This window comes from Martes martes (assembly GCF_963455335.1).
Source record: "Martes martes genome assembly, chromosome: 16".
NCBI lineage: Eukaryota > Metazoa > Chordata > Mammalia > Carnivora > Mustelidae > Martes > Martes martes.
The window spans coordinates 47,497,654-47,516,538 of record NC_137904.1 but is presented as its reverse complement, the minus strand read 5'-3'; the positions used below and the strand labels follow the sequence as shown (position 1 = coordinate 47,516,538).

General features: G+C 59.7%; 1 protein-coding gene across 5 annotated transcripts; it reads left to right on the top strand.

The window, feature by feature from the left end:
* Positions 1-491: 491 nt before the first annotated feature.
* PLCD3 (phospholipase C delta 3) lies at positions 492-18,639 on the top strand. Of its 5 annotated transcripts, XM_080827205.1 has the most exons (16): positions 672-747; positions 9,593-9,767; positions 10,027-10,188; positions 10,290-10,518; positions 10,784-10,913; positions 11,815-12,082; positions 12,542-12,743; positions 12,894-13,038; positions 13,855-14,007; positions 15,087-15,224; positions 15,353-15,503; positions 16,336-16,452; positions 17,084-17,250; positions 17,480-17,615; positions 17,687-17,836; positions 17,996-18,639. In XM_080827205.1, exons 2-16 carry the CDS (start codon positions 9,743-9,745, stop codon positions 18,082-18,084), a joined length of 2,262 nt encoding a protein of 753 aa, XP_080683331.1. In that variant the 5' UTR covers positions 672-747; positions 9,593-9,742; the 3' UTR covers positions 18,085-18,639. The 5 variants fall into 5 exon arrangements, with proteins under 5 accessions (XP_080683329.1, XP_080683332.1, XP_080683328.1 ...); XM_080827203.1 differs by lacking the exon at positions 9,593-9,767 and having other exon boundaries at positions 492-747; positions 11,854-12,082; XM_080827206.1 differs by lacking the exon at positions 9,593-9,767 and having other exon boundaries at positions 492-747; positions 17,480-17,545.
* Positions 18,640-18,885: the final 246 nt, after the last annotated feature.

The window sequence follows — 18,885 nt, the reverse complement described above, 5'->3', positions numbered from 1 at the left end:
GAGGACCCTCGGCCCAGGATGAGCTGCGCCGCAGCCTCGCTCCCCTGTCTGGCTCCCTTCTGAGCTCCCGGAGGGACAGGGAAGGAAAAGGTGGAGAGGGGTCCCGAATCCTCCCCGAGTCAGGATCCAGAAAACGGAGAAAGTGTCTGTGCCAGAGGACAATCCTCGCCCCTCCGCTGGCCCCTCAACCCCCGAATAGGGGCTCGGGTCATCGGTGGGGCCGAGCCGAGGATCGCCGGGAGAATGGGGAGGCGGACTCGAGAGCGGGGTACGGACGCGGAGATTCTGGGGGACTCGAGCCGGCCCCCTTCCTTTCCCACACCTCGCGGAGGACACACCTCCCGGGCTGGGGTCCCCGCCCCGCTCCCCGCCTCGCACCTCCCCCGGCGCCGTCCTCGGCCCCGCCCCCTCCCTCCGGGTCCCTCCTTCTCCCGACCTCGTCCCTCCCTCTCTCCCTGCTCCCGACACCTCCTCTCCCCGACTCCCTCCGGGCGCCGCTAAGTTTCTCCGCTCGGGACCGCGCGCAGAGCCGGGGCCGGGCCGGAGCGGCGTCCCCGCTGCCTTGTCCCCGCGCGCAGAGCCCGGCCCGGCCCCGACCCCACCGAGCCATGCTGTGCGGCCGCTGGAGGAGCTGCCGCCGCCGGCCCGAGGAGCCCCCGGTGCCCGCCCAGGTCGCGACGCCCGTCGCCCTCGCGCCCCCGGACGGCGGCAGCAGGAGGCCCGGGCTGCGGGCGCTGAAGAAGATGGGTCAGTAACCGTCGGGGGCGGTTCGGGGCGGGCGGGGACTGCCCGGGGGGCCGCCCGGGACTGCTAGGGTGTGCGGGCGAGCTGTCGTGGGCTTCCCAGGCAGCGAGGGTCGGAAGGTTGGGGGTCGCACCTGTGGTCATTCGACGTTCCCGGCCGGGCGAGGCGCGCCGGTGGCCTTTGCTTCCCACCAGGAGGCGCCCGCGGGGCATGCTGGAGTGGGCGTCGGGGCGCGGGGCGCGGATTGGGGTCCCGGAGGACCTGGTGAAATAGAGTGGGAGAGACACGCTGGGGGTGTCCCTCACCCACCTCCCCAGAACCCTGTGCCTTCCAGGGTCCACGGGCGTCCCCAGGCTTCCTGGGTTCTTGGTCGCCCTTAGGGGGGCAGGGAGCTGTGGGAAGAGGCCAGCCTCTCAAGCCGGTCCTCCAGCCCTGCAGCCCCCCCAGGGGTTGCAGCAGCCCCTGCTGCGACTTGCAGCCCCTGCAGCGACCAGGTAGGACTGGTCGAACTGGTGAGAATACTGTCCTTGGAGTCAGAAGGACAGATGCCCGTCTCAGGTTCGGGAGAAGTGACTGCAGGGAAGGAATGTTAACTCCCAGAGTCAGGGGGCACTGGGTACCTAGTCTTCCTCATTCTCCTGAGAGGCATCTGGTATAATTCCCACTTCACAGATGAGGAAACTGAGGCAGAGAAGTTGAAGAATTTGTCAGTGGCCACACAGCTAGTTAAGAGCTAGTTAAGGATGGCATGGGAGGCTGTGGGCAGCCACACTGCAGCGGAGACCATCTCAGAGCCTGGGCAGAATGTGACTGACTGGCTGGTTAGGTGGCTTGAATGAGAAGTGTGCGAGTATTTTAGAAAACATCCATGACCGTGAACCTGAAATGGTGTGTTGCAACCGCTGTTGGTAAATAATTCATGATGGAGAGGTGGGTGTGGGGCTGGGAGAATAGGGCAGGGCTGCCCAGAAGACCAGCGTGAATCTCCAGGCAGAATTCAGGGTGCCGATTGCCAGACTTGCCTTCTCTTTGTCCCTGCCCCCCACCTTGTTCTTATTTCTACCTCCTGTCACTCACTCAATCTGAATGGACTGAGCTCTGTGTTCTGAGCGTGGAACCTGGCACTCTCCCTGAGGAGACGTAAGACACATGATCTCTGTCCTACCCTCCAATCATTCATGTACTCAGCAGACATTTACTTAGTGCCTATAGTATGCTCTGTCCTGGGATTCAGCAACAAATAAGACAGACACAGTTCTGGCCCTTTAGAGAGTGGAGGCATCAGCAAGGAGGTCGGAAAATGAAGCAAAGAAACAATTCTAGGAAGGGAGAGGGCAAATCAGGTGCCAGGGAGCCAGCGAGGGCCCTAGGTGGACCCCAGAGCCAGAGGGAGACTGGAGAGAGGTGTGGGGGAGACGCAGGTGGGGGCCAGATCCTCAAGGCCTTTCCTTATAGAGTTATGGACTTGCCCTGGGGGCAGCAGGAGCCCCAGAGGGTCTCAGGCAGGAGGAGGGACGCAGGGCTCCTGGAGAGTGGGGGGCACGTCGGACAAAGGCAGGGATGAATCAGGGAGAACCATAAGAGGGAGGCTGAGGAATCCATTGGTCAAGCCATGGAGATGCTCAGACTTGGACCGACACAGCCGAGTTGAATTTTAGAAGAACCACCTAGGAGGCGGGCTGGGCTGGACCTGCGGCTGGTGGGATCTGAAAGGTGTCTGGTGGGTGGCAGTGTCATTCTCTGGGCTAAGGAGCGCTGGTGCCTTGGGGAGGGGAGGGCTGTGGGGAGCTGAGGGGCCACAGAGACATCCAGGGCTGGTGTTGGGCCAGAAAAGCAGGGCTGGCGGATGCTGGGGGAGGGCTGGGGTGCTGCCTGGCATAGCTGGCTGCTTCTTCATTCCATACGCTTCTGTTCAGCGCTATCAGCATGTCATGGCGCTGTGCCAAGGCCTGGAGCTGTGTAGGTGAATACCACAGCACGTTGCCCTCGGGGGGCACACAGTTTAATAGCCGGAGACACTCACAGTCAGGTCATACCTCCAAGCCCAGGACTCAGCCTCATGGCATGAGTAAAGCCGCACGGGAGCTCAAGGCATCCCGTCCTAGGGACAATGTCAGGGCCTGTGTGGGTGTCAGAATGTCACCTGGGCCATCCTCCCCTCCCACCGCTGCCCTGTCCCACCGAGTGACTGCCAAGAGAGGAATGTCCAGTTTCTGGGGAATGCCCCTTCCCCAGGCCTCACTGATTCCAGGAACAGGGTGGAGACAAAACCCAGGTGTCCGGGGCACCTGGGTGTCTCAGTGGGTTAGGGCCTCTGCCTTCGGCTCAGGTCATGATCCCAAGGTCCTGGGATCGAGCCCTGCATCAGGCTCTCTGCTCTGCAGGGAGCCTGCTTCCCTTCCTCTCTCTCTGCCTGCCTCTCTGCCGCTTGTGGTCTCTGTCTGTCAAATAAATAAATAAAATCTTAAAAAACAAAACAAAAAACCCAAGTGTCCTGGGGCCCAGACTTTCAGGCCACCAAGGCCAGCCCCACGACCCAGGGAGCTCCCACCATGGCAGCCACCGCAGCTCCTCCCCAGGTGGCTCTCAGGGCTGTCCTGGTCTTGCTCAGGGCCAACCCCCCCAGGCTAGCAGAAAACAGACTTTATTTCAGGTCCTGTCAAGAGACAAGGGCAGGGAGTGGCTTGGAGATCAAAGGCTCAGAGGGGCCCACAGGAAAGAAAGGTCTTCTTAGGTGAATGGGGGAATGGGAACGAGGGGGGAGTTAGGGGGGAGCTGGGACGATGGCGACGGCGATGGCGGGGGGAGGAGGAACACCACTCCCACACGGACTGGGAGTCATTTGTGGAGCCTGGGGCTCTTCTCCTGTCCCTTCCTCCTCAGCGGGGGTGGCTGCAGGCTTAGCCTGTCCCCAGAAAGCCAGGGAATAGCTAGGGAGAGTTAGAGCACCTGCCAGCCCAGGCACAATGCTGAGCTCGTGTCTGGCGGGAGCCTACTTAACGCTTGGTATCCCGGGGAGAAGATGCTGCTGATGTCCTCAAAGGGTGGAGCAGCTGGGGGTAGGGGATGACGTCACCAGCCTGGGGCCCACATGGCTAAGAGACAACCGCTAAGGCCTAGGTTTCAATGATGGCTCTTTATTGCCAGAGTTAATGATACGAATGAACACCTTTATAACACTGAGCGAGGGCTTTTCACATATCAGCTCATTGAATGCTCACAATTGCATGAGGTATGTGGTACCATTAGCCTCATCTTACAGATGAGAAACTGAGATTGCGAGATGCTGAATGCTGGGGAGCAGCTGAGCAAGGATTCGAACCCAGGCGTCTGGCCCCGGGGTCCAAGCTCATGTCACAACGAGGGAGTGAGTGATTTGTGTCTGGGCATGGCCCGCATCTCCTCTCCCCTGCAGAGGCTCTGCCAGCCCCTAGAGGTGTCCGCATAGGCTTCACATAAAATCCAGGATGGCCTGTTAAACATGAGTTTCAAATCAACAGCAGATCATTTGGAACAAACGGACACTAAAACATCACTTGTTGTTTATCTGAAATGTGCATTTAAGTGGGCATCCTGGATGTCACCCGCCAGCCCTATCTCCCCAGAGTCCCTGTCTGTGCCCGCACCCCTCAGGCCCCGCCCCTGCCCCTAATCCTCCCCGGGAGCAGAGGCCTGAGTGGGCAGAATCCTGTTCCCTTTCCTCCCCGGCCTGCAGGCCTCCACCAACTGCCACAGCGGCCAGAGGGCTCTCACTATGGCCTGCCCAGGACTTCTCCTGCAGGGTGAGTGGGACTGCCGTGCGTGCACTTGGCAGGTGGGAGTCCTGGCAGGTGTCTGGCCTGGTGGGAGGGAGAACTGGGTGGCTGTCCTGGCTAAGCCGGGGCCTGCCAGGCCAGACTAGGGGGCTGTCCCTATCATGCCTTGTGGCCTCCCTCACCTCTCCTCCTTCGGCTCTGGGGAGGCCCCCTCCTACAACCTTTGCCTCCAAATCGGCTTCATGCGTGTTCTGGCCCTGCCGGGAAGGGTGCTGCCACCATCGGTCGCTGTGTGTCTGGCCAGGGATAGGGGAAGCACTGCCTGCCTTTCCTGACTGTGTTGACTTTCCAAAGAATGTTATGGACTCTGGCGCTGAGTTTGGCCGGGCCTTCGCCCTGGGTGTGGCGGCCGGCCCCAGCGAGGGGGACGCGCCTCCTACCTGCAGAGCTGGGGCTGCCTGCCGGCCAGAGGAATAGGGTGGGAAGATGTTGGGACCCTCACCATCGTGTGTTCCCTCCCAGAACCGTCAGGAAAATCTTCTCTTCCTCTCCTCCCCCACTTGGCATGAAGCTGTCGGCTGCTGTTCCCTGCATGGCTCACATTCCTGCTGGAGCCCCGGTGCCCTTCCTGAGTGTGCCCTAGTGCAAAGCACACACGTGCACACACACACATGCCAGCGCACACACCCTAAATGCACACGCCCCCCCCCACACCCCCTTGCTCGAGACCTACCACTTTCACGCCCAGCTGCCTAACATTACCCTCTTGTCTACACTCGCTGTAACCCCACAGCACACACACCCCACCCTCACCCCCACCGCTGGCCAGCTCTGGCCTCTGCCCACCCACCACACGGCCCCTGTGTCCTTCCTGGGCTTGGGGGACCCACGCTGTTGTTGGCACACGCAGCTTGCGCTCTCATAGTTCCAGTGGCCCGTCTGTGCAAACGGGGGCGAGGGGGGGTTGGGGATCAGAGATGGACGTGGCTTCCCCACGGCCCTTCCAGCTCGGTTGCTGAAACCACCTCTTGCCCCTTGGCCTTGGCCACTGACACACAACGGCTCAGGGCTCAGACCACACACACCCCAAACCACCCAGGCCGAAGGTGATGGTTGGGAAATGGGGCTGTCCATTCCTAGCCTCCCCCTGGCCCATCTCTGGGGGCTGAGATAGGTGGCTGGCCTAGAGAAGGTGTCCGAGCCCCAGCTGACAGCACTGAACTGGGCTGGAGAAGGGTGCCGTGGGGAACCATGAGCCTAATGAGGACAAATGGGTGGGAATACCTAGGTCCCTCTCCCCTCCCGGGCCACTGTCTCACTTTATCCTAATTTAGCAAGTTCCCGCTGTGGGCCAGGCCCTCCATGGAGGGCACCTGCACATTAGTAGCTCATTTGAGCCACACACGGCCCTTTGGGGGGTTAAGCAGCCCCCAACTCTCAATGCGTTCTGGGTCCACAGCCTTACAGACCCAGGACCCTGGATGCATTAGCCGCTCTATGCCTTTTGAACAGCTTTATTGAGATGTAAACTCACATATCAAACAGGTCTCCCATTTAAGCATACAGTGGTTACTGGACTATTACGTTACTAATTTTTAAAGCTGTGGTAAAAAGTGCATAAGTGGCTAATTCAATGGCATTAATTACATGCACCGTGTTAGGTATTTACAATGTTGTGCTCGCTCCAAAACTTTTCCATTACCCTAAACAAACAAACAAAAACCCCTCTGTAGCCATTAACCCGTCATTTCCCCCTTCCTCCCTTCCCGTAGGCCCTGGTAACCTCTAATTACACTCCGTCTCTGAAATTTTTTTATTGAGGTGTATGGGCCATATAATCGGTCCAGATGAATTTGACTATTTTAGACACCGCCTATAAGTGGGATCATACAATTATCTGTCCTTTTACGACTGGTTATTTCACTGAGCATAATGTCGTCAAGGGTCATCCATGCAGCCTAGATCAGATGTCCCTCCTCTTTACGGCTGACTAATGTCCCACTGTATGTCTGTACCCGCCTTTGCTTCTCCGTTCATTTGTTGATGGACATCTGGGTTGTTTCTATCTTTTTTGCCTTTGTTCATCCCCATTTTTCTACTGTTATTTAATGATTGCTCCCCCTGTGTTTGGTCAAGGTGGCCGTGACACCGGCCCAGCCCAGCTCCACGTTCAAGGCAGAGATGTTTAGATTAGAGAACCCACGGGATGCACAAGAGGCAGGCAGCTTGTACACCTGCTCCAAGCAGGTAGGAATGAGGTGGAGGAAGCATCTGTGGGTTTGGGCCCTGGCAGGGCCTATAAATGTTGACTGGGTGCCTGGGCAGAGAGCCAGGTGCCTTCCAGTGCCTCTGCCCAGGGCCTGGGCCCTCCTCCTGACCTCACTCCCTTTCTCTGTGGCTCCCGCCCTTCCTGTCTGGAGCCCTAATCCCTTCCCTACCCCAGGGCTCAGAAGCTGAAGCAATGGGGAAGGAGCGTCACCTGCTCTGGGAACTCAGCACCTGGCTCAGCCTGGCATCGAACTCTCATTCTATTTGGCTTTTCCAATGGATGTGTGTTTGGGAGCATCGTGAGCCAGAGACCAGTCCCAGTCCCCGCTGGGCAGGCAGACTAGAGTGTCACCCTTTCTCCCAGCAGGCTCCTGGGGAGCTGGGGATGAGGGCCAGGGGCAAGGGCCCCCTCAACATGGGAACCTGTCCCGGCAGAGAGCTGATGAGAAGTTCTGGCTCCCTGTCTCCATGTCCTGTTTGCAGAATACTCTGGACAAACCAGGACCTCAGTGACTCACCTCCGTTTCCGGCCTTAGTCATTCGCCAGCCCCCCTTCTCCCCCACCCTCCCCAACTATGGGCTTGGCCTCCGAGGACTGGCTGGGTCAGGGGAGGTAGCCCCGGCTGCAGAGCCTGGTTGTCATGGGAATGAGGGGCTCCTTTCCCATAGCTGGGGAGTTGGGGGGCTCAGTTGTGGTGGCACTATAGGTTCCCCGAGTGTCCTGCCGCTCAACCCATTGCTTAACCCATTGCTTCTCAGGCTGTGGGAATTCAGAAGTTGCCCAGATGTGGGTGCGGAGGGCTGAGGGTCTAGTGAGTCTCTTGGCCTGCTGTGTGCCACCTTCTAGCTCTTTGTCTGGAATGATGAGGTTTCCACCTCCCCTTCCTAGCCTGGTCTGAATTCTGAGAGACCCTTTGGAGCCCTCAGAGCCGCAGGCTAGCCCCAAGGGGGACCATGGGCTCCTCGGGATGGCAGGCTTCTCCTCCTGGCCCTGAGACCCTGATTGTCAATCACAGTCACCCTTGGGGTCACAGGGGAATTTTTTTTTTTTTTGAAGAATTTATTTATTTATTTGACAGAGAGAGATCACAAGTAGGCAGAGAGGCAGGCAGAGAGAGAGAGAGAGAGAGAGGAGGAAGCAGGCTCCCTGCCAAGCAGAGAGCCCGATGAGGGACTCGATCCCAGGACCCTGAGATCATGACCTGAGCCGAAGGGAGAGGCTCAACCCACTGAGCCACCCAGGTCCCCACAGGGGAATTTTTAAACATCGATACCCAAGTCCCAGCCCACACCTGCTGGACAAGAATCTCTGGGCCGTGGGGTTTGCCACCTTCTCCAGGCGAGTCCGATCACTGCCAGGGTTCAGAAACCATCCTGGCCCATAAGGAAAGGCCAGATAGGGTAGGGCTGGAGGTAGAACGTGCTTAGTTCCCCACTTGGTACATCTGCGGACGTGGCTTCTCCTCTTTCAGAAAACCCTGGCTGTGAATCTGGCTCTGGGATGAGCACCGAGATGTGGATATAAGACTTTGTCCCTGTCCTTGGGTTTATTAAAGTTCCCTGAAATTACAGTTTAGGTGGGGTGTTTTAGTTAAAGTAAAAAGTGCTGTGGGTGATCGGGGAGGGGGAATGCCCATTTGAGGACAAATCAAGGAAGGCTTCCTGGGGGAGAGGGTGTCTGAGCCGGTCCTTGAAGGAGTCCTCTGTGAGCCAGAGAAACAAGAAGTATCCTACAAAGGCTCCCAGAGAGAATGAAAGAGGACTCAGGGATTTAGACTTAGTTGCATGGGTCAGGGTTCCCAACACACAGGGGCCTGGGAGCCACAAAGCCTAATGCCACGGTCCTGTTTCATTTGGCTCACACAGTGGTGTTTTAGGGGGCGTTTGTTTTAATTTGATTTAGTTGCCAACATTGAAAAATCCAGAGGCTTCACATACAAACCCAGCTTCCTGTTCTCTGGAAACTCTGGGCCCTCATCTGCCGCCCTCCTCCTTCCAAAGGGCATGGACCCTCTGGTTTGCCGCGTTCCCACTCTATTGTCCCCTGGCTCGTAAACCTTCGGTATCGACCTGTAACGCAACAAAGGAGAGCGGGCTGCGGTACCACCAGGACGGGTGGCGTCTTCGCTGAAGTTCAGAGTTTGCTGCTCAAGGTCGGGTGCTGTTGCGGTCTTCACTGCGTGCGTGGAGAACACAGGGCCCTGAGCGGTCACGGTTACTGCCACCAAGGCTGTGTAACTCAGAAGTGACAGAGTTGGGATTTGCCTCCCTGGGCCCCTGAATTTAAATTCTGCAACATTCCCCCCCCACCCATGTGAGCAAGGAGAAGGGACGGAGGAGCAGAGGGGTTCGATGCAGTGGCCACGGGGACAGGTGCTGGGGCCTGACCTCCGGGGTTTGAAGCCTGCGTCCACCACTTTGTGGCCATGGAATTCTGGCAAGTTCCTTAAGCTTCTCTGTCCTTGTTTTCTCGTGTGTTCATTCATGATTGGGGGCTCGTGTGTGGTAGATGTTTTGTAAGCATTTCTTCTTACTAAGGAAGCGGAGAGCCCGTGTGGGGTGAGGTGGGATTGTGACAGTGGCTGGGCACCGGGGAGTGCCTAGTGTCACAGCAGACCATGCTTTCAGCTGGACACAAAGAGGACACCTGGATATCAGCCCCAGGCTGGCCTTGGCAGGGCTGGTCTTGGAGTCGTTGGCCTGTGACCCTGGAGCCAGGGTGGCCTCTGCTATCCTCCCTTGCCTTGGGGAGCGCGGAGGTGAGGAGCTTGGATTGCAGCAAGAGAGATTTAGGTTAGATAGTGAGACTCCCTTCTTGATGTCAGGGTTTCACATCAAAGGAAAAGGCTGTGGGTGGCAGATTCTGGTCTTGAAGTCTAAAGACCCGGATGGAAGGGAGTGGCACAGGGTGACCTTGAAGGAGGCCGAGGTGCCTGGTGCTGCCTGAGGGATTGCTCTGCTCTAAGGGCCTACGGATGCAGCGGCTTAACCAAGAAGGAGGTACTGGTGCCTTCCCCACCCCCCACCCCCCCCCGCCAGGGGCTTGGGTGGGACACACCAGGTGAGACCTTGGGGCGGAGGAGCTGAAAGGTCAAATCCAGTCCTGGGGACACGTTCCGCTAAGGAGAGGAGGAGTGGCCCGTGAGGGCTTGCAGGGCAAGGCCGCTGGCGGCTGCCCGCTCAGAAGAGGGTGGAGGGAGCGAGGGGCCAGACAGGCCCCGACCCCGACGCGCGGTCAGGCCTCCCGCCCCCGCCGCAGGCCTGACGGAGGACGAGGACGTGCGCGCCATGCTGCGGGGCTCCCGGCTCTGCAAGATCCGCTCGCGGACGTGGCACAAGGAGCGGCTGTACCGGCTGCAGGAGGATGGCCTGAGCGTGTGGTTCCAGCGGCGCATCCCGCGCGCGCCGTCGCAGCACATCTGTGAGCTGGGTCGCGCGGGCTCGGGGAGGGCTGCCGGGACAGCGGCCTGGGGACAGCGGCCCTGACCCTGCCGCGCGTGCCCTGTACCCTCCCCCCCTCAGTCTTCGTGCAGCACATCGAGGCGGTCCGTGAGGGCCACCAGTCCGAGGGCCTGCGGCGCTTCGGGGGCGCCTTCCCGCCGGCGCGCTGCCTCACCATCGCCTTCAAGGGCCGCCGCAAGAACTTGGACTTGGCGGCGGCCACGGCCGAAGAGGCGCAGCGCTGGGTGCGTGGCCTGGCCAAGCTGCGCGCGCGCCTCGATGCCATGAGCCAACGCGAACGTCTCGACCAATATCCTGCCCAGCTGCCGGGGTCCGGGGAGCTGAGGGGGACCCGTGCTTGGGGACCCGAGGGCGAGCCCCAGCCCTTGGTCTTCAGAATAGAGGGTGGCGCCGCGGCCTCCCGTCTCTGGGGAGCCCAGCCCCGGCCGTGGAGGCCGCGGGCAGAGGGGAAGTACAGCCCCTGGACCCGGGAGCCCCGCCCCGGGGTCCCTGGCAGGCACCTGTTGGGGGCGGGGGTGCCCAGGCTGTTGCTGGTATTTCCTGAGCGCCCACACCTGGATCCACGCCTATCTGCACCGGGCAGACTCCGACCAGGACAGTAAGATGAGCTTCAAGGAGATCAAGAGCCTGCTCAGAATGGTGAACGTGGACATGAATGACATGTATGCCTACCGCCTCTTCAAGGTGGGGTCCTGCCCCCACTCTGACCTCTGAGGCACCCACCTCACTCACTGCCCACCCCTCGCCCTGCGGAAAGGCCACATCTGGGCCTACTTAGCCTTTTGCACTCCCCCGAGGGCGCTGGGCCAGGATGGGCATGGCGTCCCAGTACTTCTCACCCTCAGGCAGAGAGCCCAGGGGTGGGGGGGACCCTCCGCTCCCCCAGAGAGAGCAGCAAAGCTGTGCTTTTCATTTCTCCAAGTCTGCAGGCACCCTTTGCACTCATGGCCATGCACGGCTTGCACGCGGGCATGCAGGCAGGAGTCGGCTCACGGGCTCACGTGCCCACCCTCCTCCACTGTGACACACGGGGCACCTCCCCACATGACCGGATACACCCCACATGTGGGAGCACTGACGGGGGTACACGGGGGTGCTCTGGGCATCAGCGGCCAGGTCGGAGCTCATGACAGACGCCTGTGTGGGTGGTGACTGTCTAAGACACGGAAAGACACGGGAGCCATGGCACCTGTCCACCTGAACCACAGCAGCACGGGGACTCCTCCCTGTGAAGTCAGTTATCTGTGGCTCACTGACCGCGGGCGTGGGTCTGGGGACGGAAGGACGGCCCTGCACACACAAACACACGGGAAGAGGAATTATGGCCAGTCCTGCCCCTGGGTCACTGCTTTTCCTCCCACGTCTTGATTTTGGGGGGTAGGTCATGGTGCAGAGGGACAGGCACTGAAGCCAAGAGACCTTCTTTAGAATCCCAGCCCCGCAGTGGAGCAGCTGTGTGAGCTGGCGTGACCCCCAGAGCCGCCCCGCTAGCTCCCAGTTTCTCTACCTGTGGACTGGGGGGTCCCCGCCTGCCCAGCGTGGTTGACGATGGGTGTGTCCGTCGGTGCGGGCTGTTTTTCCCCAGGCGTCCTCCTCCTCTGAGCCGCTCCGTGCTGCCTTCCAGGAGTGCGACCACTCCAACAACGAACGGCTGGAGGGGGCTGAGATTGAGGAGTTCCTGCGGCGGTTGCTGAAACGCCCCGAGCTGGAGGAGATCTTCCATCGGTACTCGGGCGAGGACCGCGTGCTGAGCGCCCCAGAGCTGCTGGAGTTCCTGGAGGACCAGAGCGAGGATGGCGCCACGCTGGCCCATGCCCAGAGGCTCATCCACACCTATGAGCTCAATGAGACAGGTGGGGGCCTGCAGGTGGGGGGCTGACGGACGGGGTCGGGGTCAACACAGCCCTGTCTCAGCATCTGACAGGTCCGGGGGCTTCCAGCTACAATTACTGGCTGTGGGTGCCATCTTGGGCGGGTCACCCTTCGCTCTTGGAGACGCAGCTGTCACACCGGTGACATGGCATAGCAGCGTACCTGCCTCGCAGGGTTTGGCTGAAGATTAAATGGCATGACTTGTGAGGGCTCCTGGCTGTCTTGGTTGATAGAGCGTGTGACCCTTGATCTTGGGGTTGTGAGTTCGAACCCCACGTTGGGTATAAAGATTACTTTAAACAAATAAATGGCATAACTCATGCAGGGTCCAGTCAGTAGGTAGGTACTCATTACTAAGCTGAGTGAGCTTTGGGGCCCTGTGGGGCCAGACACAGGGGTCCTCCCGGTGACCTGACACTCTCTTCGGCCCGTCTTCGCAGCCAAGCAGCACGAACTGATGACACTGGATGGCTTCATGATGTACCTGTTGTCACCTGAAGGGGCTGCCCTGGACCCGGCCCACACATGTGTATTCCAGGACATGGGCCAGCCCCTCTCCCACTACTTCATCTCCTCCTCACACAATACATACCTGACCGACTCTCAGATCGGGGGGCTCAGCAGCACGGAGGCCTATGTTAGGTACCGTAGCAGGGGCTGGTTGGGGTGAACGCATCTGGGAGCCCAGCTTGGGGGGGGCTATGGGGCTCAAACCTGGCTCAGCCCGTCCATTGCTCTGCTCCGTGGCTTCCACATGACACCTCACCCGCTGGTCTGTCTGCCTGTCCGCAGGGCCTTTGCACAGGGCTGCCGCTGTGTGGAGCTGGACTGCTGGGAGGGGCCGGGAGGGGAGCCCGTCATCTATCACGGCCACACCCTCACCTCCAAGATCCTCTTCCGAGACGTGGTCCAGACTGTGCGTGACCACGCCTTCACTGTGAGCTCCCAGGACACCCGTGCCCAGCCCCAGAGCCTCCCCCAGTGACCCCAGCGTCCTCTGTCCTTCCAGAAGAAACCCCCCCCGCCCCCTGCCCAGAGAATCGCTCATTCACCCAGTGCCACTGGGACAGCTGGCCAGTGGGGTAAAAGAAAGCTGAGTGAGAGGCTCCCTTCCTCCACCCCCATGTTTAGTAAATGCAGTAAAATCACAGAATGTCTGAAAGAAAACCTTGCAGGTAGGGAAGGACGTTTGAATCATGACTCCCAAAGAGAAGGGCACGAAGGAGAAGTTCAGCCCTGGGGTCTGCATAGTCGCAACTCCTGGCAAGCTATGCACGAGTCTTACCCTCAAAACACTATGGCCGTGGAGCGCCCAGTGGGCTCAGTCGGAAGAGTGTGCGACTGTTGATCTCGGAGTCAGGAGTTCGAGCCCCGCGTTGGGTACAGAGATTACTAAAAAATAAATAAATAAATAAACGCACTTAAAAATTACGGGCTGTGGGGGGTGGGGAGTGTGTAACAGAAACAATATGGCCAATGTCATTGACACATAAAGGGCATTTAAACAACAAAACCATCCCTGCTGCTGCCCTCAGCTTCCCAGACATTCTCCCCTTCCCCAGAGACCCCAGATCTGGCCCCTGCACCCCCAGGGACACACTGGTCCCAGAGTCTGCCCCACGTCCCACTTACTCAGCCCCCCGGAGTGCCTTTGCCTGTCTGTCCTGAAGGGGGTTGGGGTCAGGTGTAGTAGGGGTGCCGGGAGAGGGAGGGGAAGTGGCTCTGAGTTGCTGCCCATTTCCCCACCCCCCAGCTGTCCCCGTACCCTGTCATCCTGTCCCTCGAGAACCACTGTGGGCTGGAGCAGCAGGCCGTCATGGCCCACCACCTTCGCACCATCCTGGGAGATGCGCTGGTGACACAGGGACTGGACAGCCAGAATCCTGAAGAATTGCCATCCCCAGAGGTAATGAATGTCCTGGACTCTGAGCCTGGGTGGGGGAGGAGCCGGCGGCAGTCCGTCATCCGGTCATCTGCCCCTGCAGGGCCACCTCCGCGGGTTGGGACCCCATACATCTCTCTGCCCAGTCCGCCCCACTCAGGGCTTTCCATGCCCTCCCCCTCACTCCCTCACCCCGCTCTGCCACCCTGCCTTACAGGGTCCCCACAATCTCGGCCATTCCCACCTCCAAGGCCTTGGTTGATGCGTCTTCTCCACCCGAAACTCTCTTCCCAGCCGTCTGCCCTTGCCAAGCGCCGCTGGCTTAGAATTCTAGCTCAGCGTGGACCACCCCCTCCTGTGGTCTGAGGAACCTCCTTAGCTCTCCCGCCTGGGTGGTTCTTCCTCCCCAACCCCGGAACGTTTTATCTGCCTCCTCAGGACATTTGTGTTTTTCTGGCTCCTTGAGAAAACTCTCCTCCTACTCGCAATCCAAATATGCCGAGAACATTGACTCATCTGTGTGTGTGTGTGTGTGTGCACGCGTGCGTGTGTCTGATTTGATTTTTTTTAATTTGATTTTCTTTATTAGCATGAAACAAACATGGTTAAAAAAAATCAAGTTGTACAAAATTGTATACAATGGAAAATGGGTGTTTGTTTGCCCTTGTCCTACTTCACGGGAGGTAACCATCTTTAAGTCTCTTGTGCGTCTTTCCAGAATTTTTCTGTGTGTATAGACTTACATGTGGAACTATCTTCTCTTTCAAAGGTTACACAACAAAGCTTATGTGATTACATGTTCTAGAGTCACTTTTTTCATGCGAGATCTTTTTGGAAGAGGGTTGCTTCTCTTTCGGCTCCGAGCTGCGTCATTCATTGGGGGGTGAAGGCTGCTGTGTCATATTCTTTTTGGAGGGACCTCCCTAGCCCAGTCCCCTGTTGATGGCTCTAAACATTGTTTCCCATGGTTTTGCCTGTTAGAAGCATCCCTCCTCTTTGCGTGGCCTTTCCTGCGCCCCCCAGTCAGCCCCTCCTCACATAGAGGTGGTTGTGTGACTGATAGGGGCAAGAGGAAATAATCCTTCCATATGGGGTCTCTACAGCAGCTGAAGGGCCGGGTCCTGGTGAAGGGGAAGAAGCTGCCAGCTGCTCGGAGCGAGGATGGTCGACTTCTATCCGACCAGGAGGAGGAAGAGGAAGAGGAGGAAGAGGAGGTGGAGGCTGCAGAACAGAGGCGGCGGGTGAGAGGGGTTGGGTGAGGGGGACCAAGCTGGCTGGGGCAGGGAGGAGTTGCCTGGGGAGGGGAAGGGAGCTAGGAGGACAGAGGGGCTGGAGCCGGTGGGCCCCGCCTCTGAGGCTCGTCTCCCAGGCCAAGCAGATCTCCCCCGAGCTGTCGGCCCTGGTTGTGTACTGCTGTGCCACCCGCCTGCGGACCCTGCGCCCCAACCCGGTGCCACCCCAGCCCTGCCAGGTCAGCTCCCTCAGCGAGCGCAAGGCCAAGAAGCTCATCCGAGAGGCAGGTAGGAGCCGGACATCGGGCATCTGGGGACCAGAGGCGCCGTGGAGGCCTGCAGGCTCCTGGTGGGGGCATCCTGGAGTCGGTCTGGAAAGGAGACTAAGAGGACTTCAGGGCCAGTGAAGGGGTCAGGAGGTCCCCGGTTTGGGGTTCAGGGAATGAGCGCCTGGCACACGCCCAGCTCCGGGCCGCCATGGAGGGAGGAAAGAGCGTCCAGGGAGGAGGGAGGCTGCTGTCCGTCTTTGCTGGACTCAAGCCTAGTGGCAGGGCCAGACATAGTCGGGAGTGGTGGTGCAGGGTGACCAGTGGGCCGTGGTGGGGGCTGGGGGAGCCCCGCAGAGGGCGTGAGATCAGGGAAGGAGCAGGGGATACCTGTGAAGACCCCAGACCAAAAGTTGGGGTGGAAGCAGCCAGGTGAAGGAGGGGGAGGGGTTTCGAGACTGGAGGAGCAGGTCCGACAAGGCCTGGAGGCATGACTTGCAGGAAGGGTTCTGGGCCCTGCAGCACTGCTGGAGGACCGGGTGTCAGCCTGGGGCCCCGTTCCAGGCATTGAGAGGGGGGAAGGATGCGGGGATTTGGGGCTGGGATGTAGTGTCAGGATATGGAAGGGGGTCCTTGGCCCTCTCTGGGTTTCAGTAGCCTCCTCCGGGAGGTGCTCTCAGCCCTGCCGCAGGGGGGTCTGGAGGCGGGGGAGTTCAGCGTCGGTTCCCAGCTTGTCCCTAGAGTTGGGGCAGAGGAAGTTCCAGGTCCTGACATTAGGTGAGGGACACCCAGTCGTCCCTCATCATCCCTCATCACTCAGGACTCATTGTCGTCTTGCCCCAACTCTCCCCCAGGGAACAGCTTCGTCAGGCACAATGCCCACCAGCTGACCCGCGTCTACCCACTGGGGCTGCGGATGAACTCAGCCAACTACAGCCCCCAGGAGATGTGGAACTCAGGCTGTCAGCTGGGTGAGCGGGGACAGCAGCAGGACCAGGGATGGGCAGGGGGGTGGCCTCCAGGAAACCGGGAGAGGCCCGGGCAGGGATGGCGCCACACAGCTTTCCAGAAGGTGGAAAACTGGGTTCTCTTGGTAATAACAATGATTAAAATAATTGTCAGGAAAATAAGTGGGAAAACAAATCTGAGTCATTTCTTCCGGACACTGAAAGTCTCACATTTTTTTTTGAATATGGAAGTTCAAAACCTCTACTCCCATGTGTCCCCTGACACACACACACACACACACACACACACACACTCACAAGCTCCCCTGAGTCACCACTGACAGGAGTGGGCTCTGGAGGGATGCTAAGCCCCAGCAAAGGAGAAAAGGAGGGGAATATGGTCTCCTCGAGCACAGATATGGAAACCGCAGGCTTCCTTGGGTGCGACTCTGGCCCGGGCCTATGCCCAGCATCCCCCTCTGGCCTGGAAGGATACCAGCGATCAGGTGCAGGTGACAAGGTCTGGGTCCCTTGGCTGCCACGATGCCATGATGTTCCCCCAAAACCCTGGTAGGGGTGGGCAGTGAGACCCTGAATCAGAGTGGTGAAAGGAGGGTCCCTAAGAGCCCCTGCCCTGACCCCGCTATGTCCACAGTGGCCTTGAACTTCCAGACGCCAGGCTATGAGATGGACCTCAATGCCGGGCGCTTCCTCATCAACGGGCAGTGCGGCTACGTCCTGAAACCCGCCTGCCTGCGGCAGCCGGACACAACCTTTGACCCTGAGTGCCCTGGGCCCCCCAGGACCACTCTCACTATCCAGGTCAGCAGCCTGCACTGGGCCCAACCCCAGGGTCACGGCCAGTTCTGGAGGGGTCCTAGTCTGCCGGGTGCCAGCCTGTACTACCAGATGGTGGAGGCCTGGGGATGGCTTGGGGTGAAGGCAGGCTGAGTCTCAGCCTGGTGCAGGAGGGTCCAGGCGAGTGCTGAGGGCAAGGGGCTCCTTGCCCCAACCAAGGGGCCAGACCGAAGCTCCCCTTCATCCCCGGCAGGTGCTGACAGCGCAGCAGCTGCCCAAGCTGAACACGGAGAAGCCGAACTCCATCGTGGACCCCCTGGTGCGTGTTGAGGTCCACGGCGTGCCCGCAGACTGTGCTCGAAAGGAGACCAACTACGTGCTCAACAACGGTGGGTGGGCATGCTGGGGGCAGTGGGGGTGGGGGGGGGGCTGGCTCCTGACTGCCACGCCTGCGCCCTAGGCTTCAACCCCCGCTGGGGACAGACCCTGCAGTTCCAGTTGCGGGCTCCGGAGCTGGCACTGGTCCGCTTCGTGGTGGAAGATTACGACGCCACCTCCCCCAATGACTTTGTGGGCCAGTTTACGCTGCCTCTCGACAGCCTGAAGCAAGGTTGGCAGGGATGGAGCGGGATGGGGGTCCAGGCCTCCGAGACCCTGCTCCGAGAGCGCGTGCCCTGAGCCCAGGGGTGGGATGCGGTTTGCGCCCCCACGGTCCTGGCCCTGCTGGGTGGGGAGCAGAGAACCTGACACGTGGCTACGCTCCCCACAGGGTACCGCCACATCCACCTGCTTTCCAAGGACGGGGCCTCACTGTCGCCAGCCACGCTCTTCGTCCACATCCGCGTCCAGCGCTTCTGAGGGTGGGACTGACCCACGCTGGGGCTCCGCAGGCGCCAGGCTGCGTCCCGTGGCAGAGGCTCTCTCCCCCTGTGGAGCAGAGGGGTAGAGGGAGGCCCAGCCCCTCCAGCCTGCTCACTTTGCCCACTCCACTCTGGTCTCAGAGGGGTGCTGGGGGCTGTCTTGGTCCCCCCTGAGAACAGGCCGTGACCCTGGAGCCTTGAGACGGCCCCAGCTCCTCCGATTCTTGGCTCACTCCCTCCCTCATCGTGGCTCATGAAGAGCCAAGCCTGTTGCTGCCAGATTTGGGGTGGACACGAGAGCCTTCAGCTCTTCTCTGCCCCCCAGGGGGCCTGGCCCAACCCTCTTCTTGCCCCCATCCCACCCCAGGCATTAGCCATCCCCCGAGCCATCCCCTTTCCTGGGCTCCTCCCTAGAGCTCTTGAACTTGAGCTCCCTTTCCGAGGAAGCCTGGAAGTAGGTTTTAACTTGTGTCATAGAAGGGTTTGGGAGAGGACAGTAGAACAAGACTATTGATTAAAAAAATAATAATAATAAAGAAGCCAGTTTATTTTACTACTGCTGTACGCAGAGCACCTCTGAGCGCAGACCCACAGGCCCCCGAGGAGGGATGAGGGCAGAGTCCCTTGGGCCCCCTCCCCCAGCAGGGCTTGAATTTGTCTAAGCCAGCCAGGGAGCTGGTGCGGTGGGAGGGGCGGAGAAGAGCCCCAGCTCAAAATAACCTGACCCCTCCTCTTGGCTTAGTGCTGCTTCCAGCATCACGAGACTGTGGGGACACCAACTCACAGGCTCCCCCTGCCC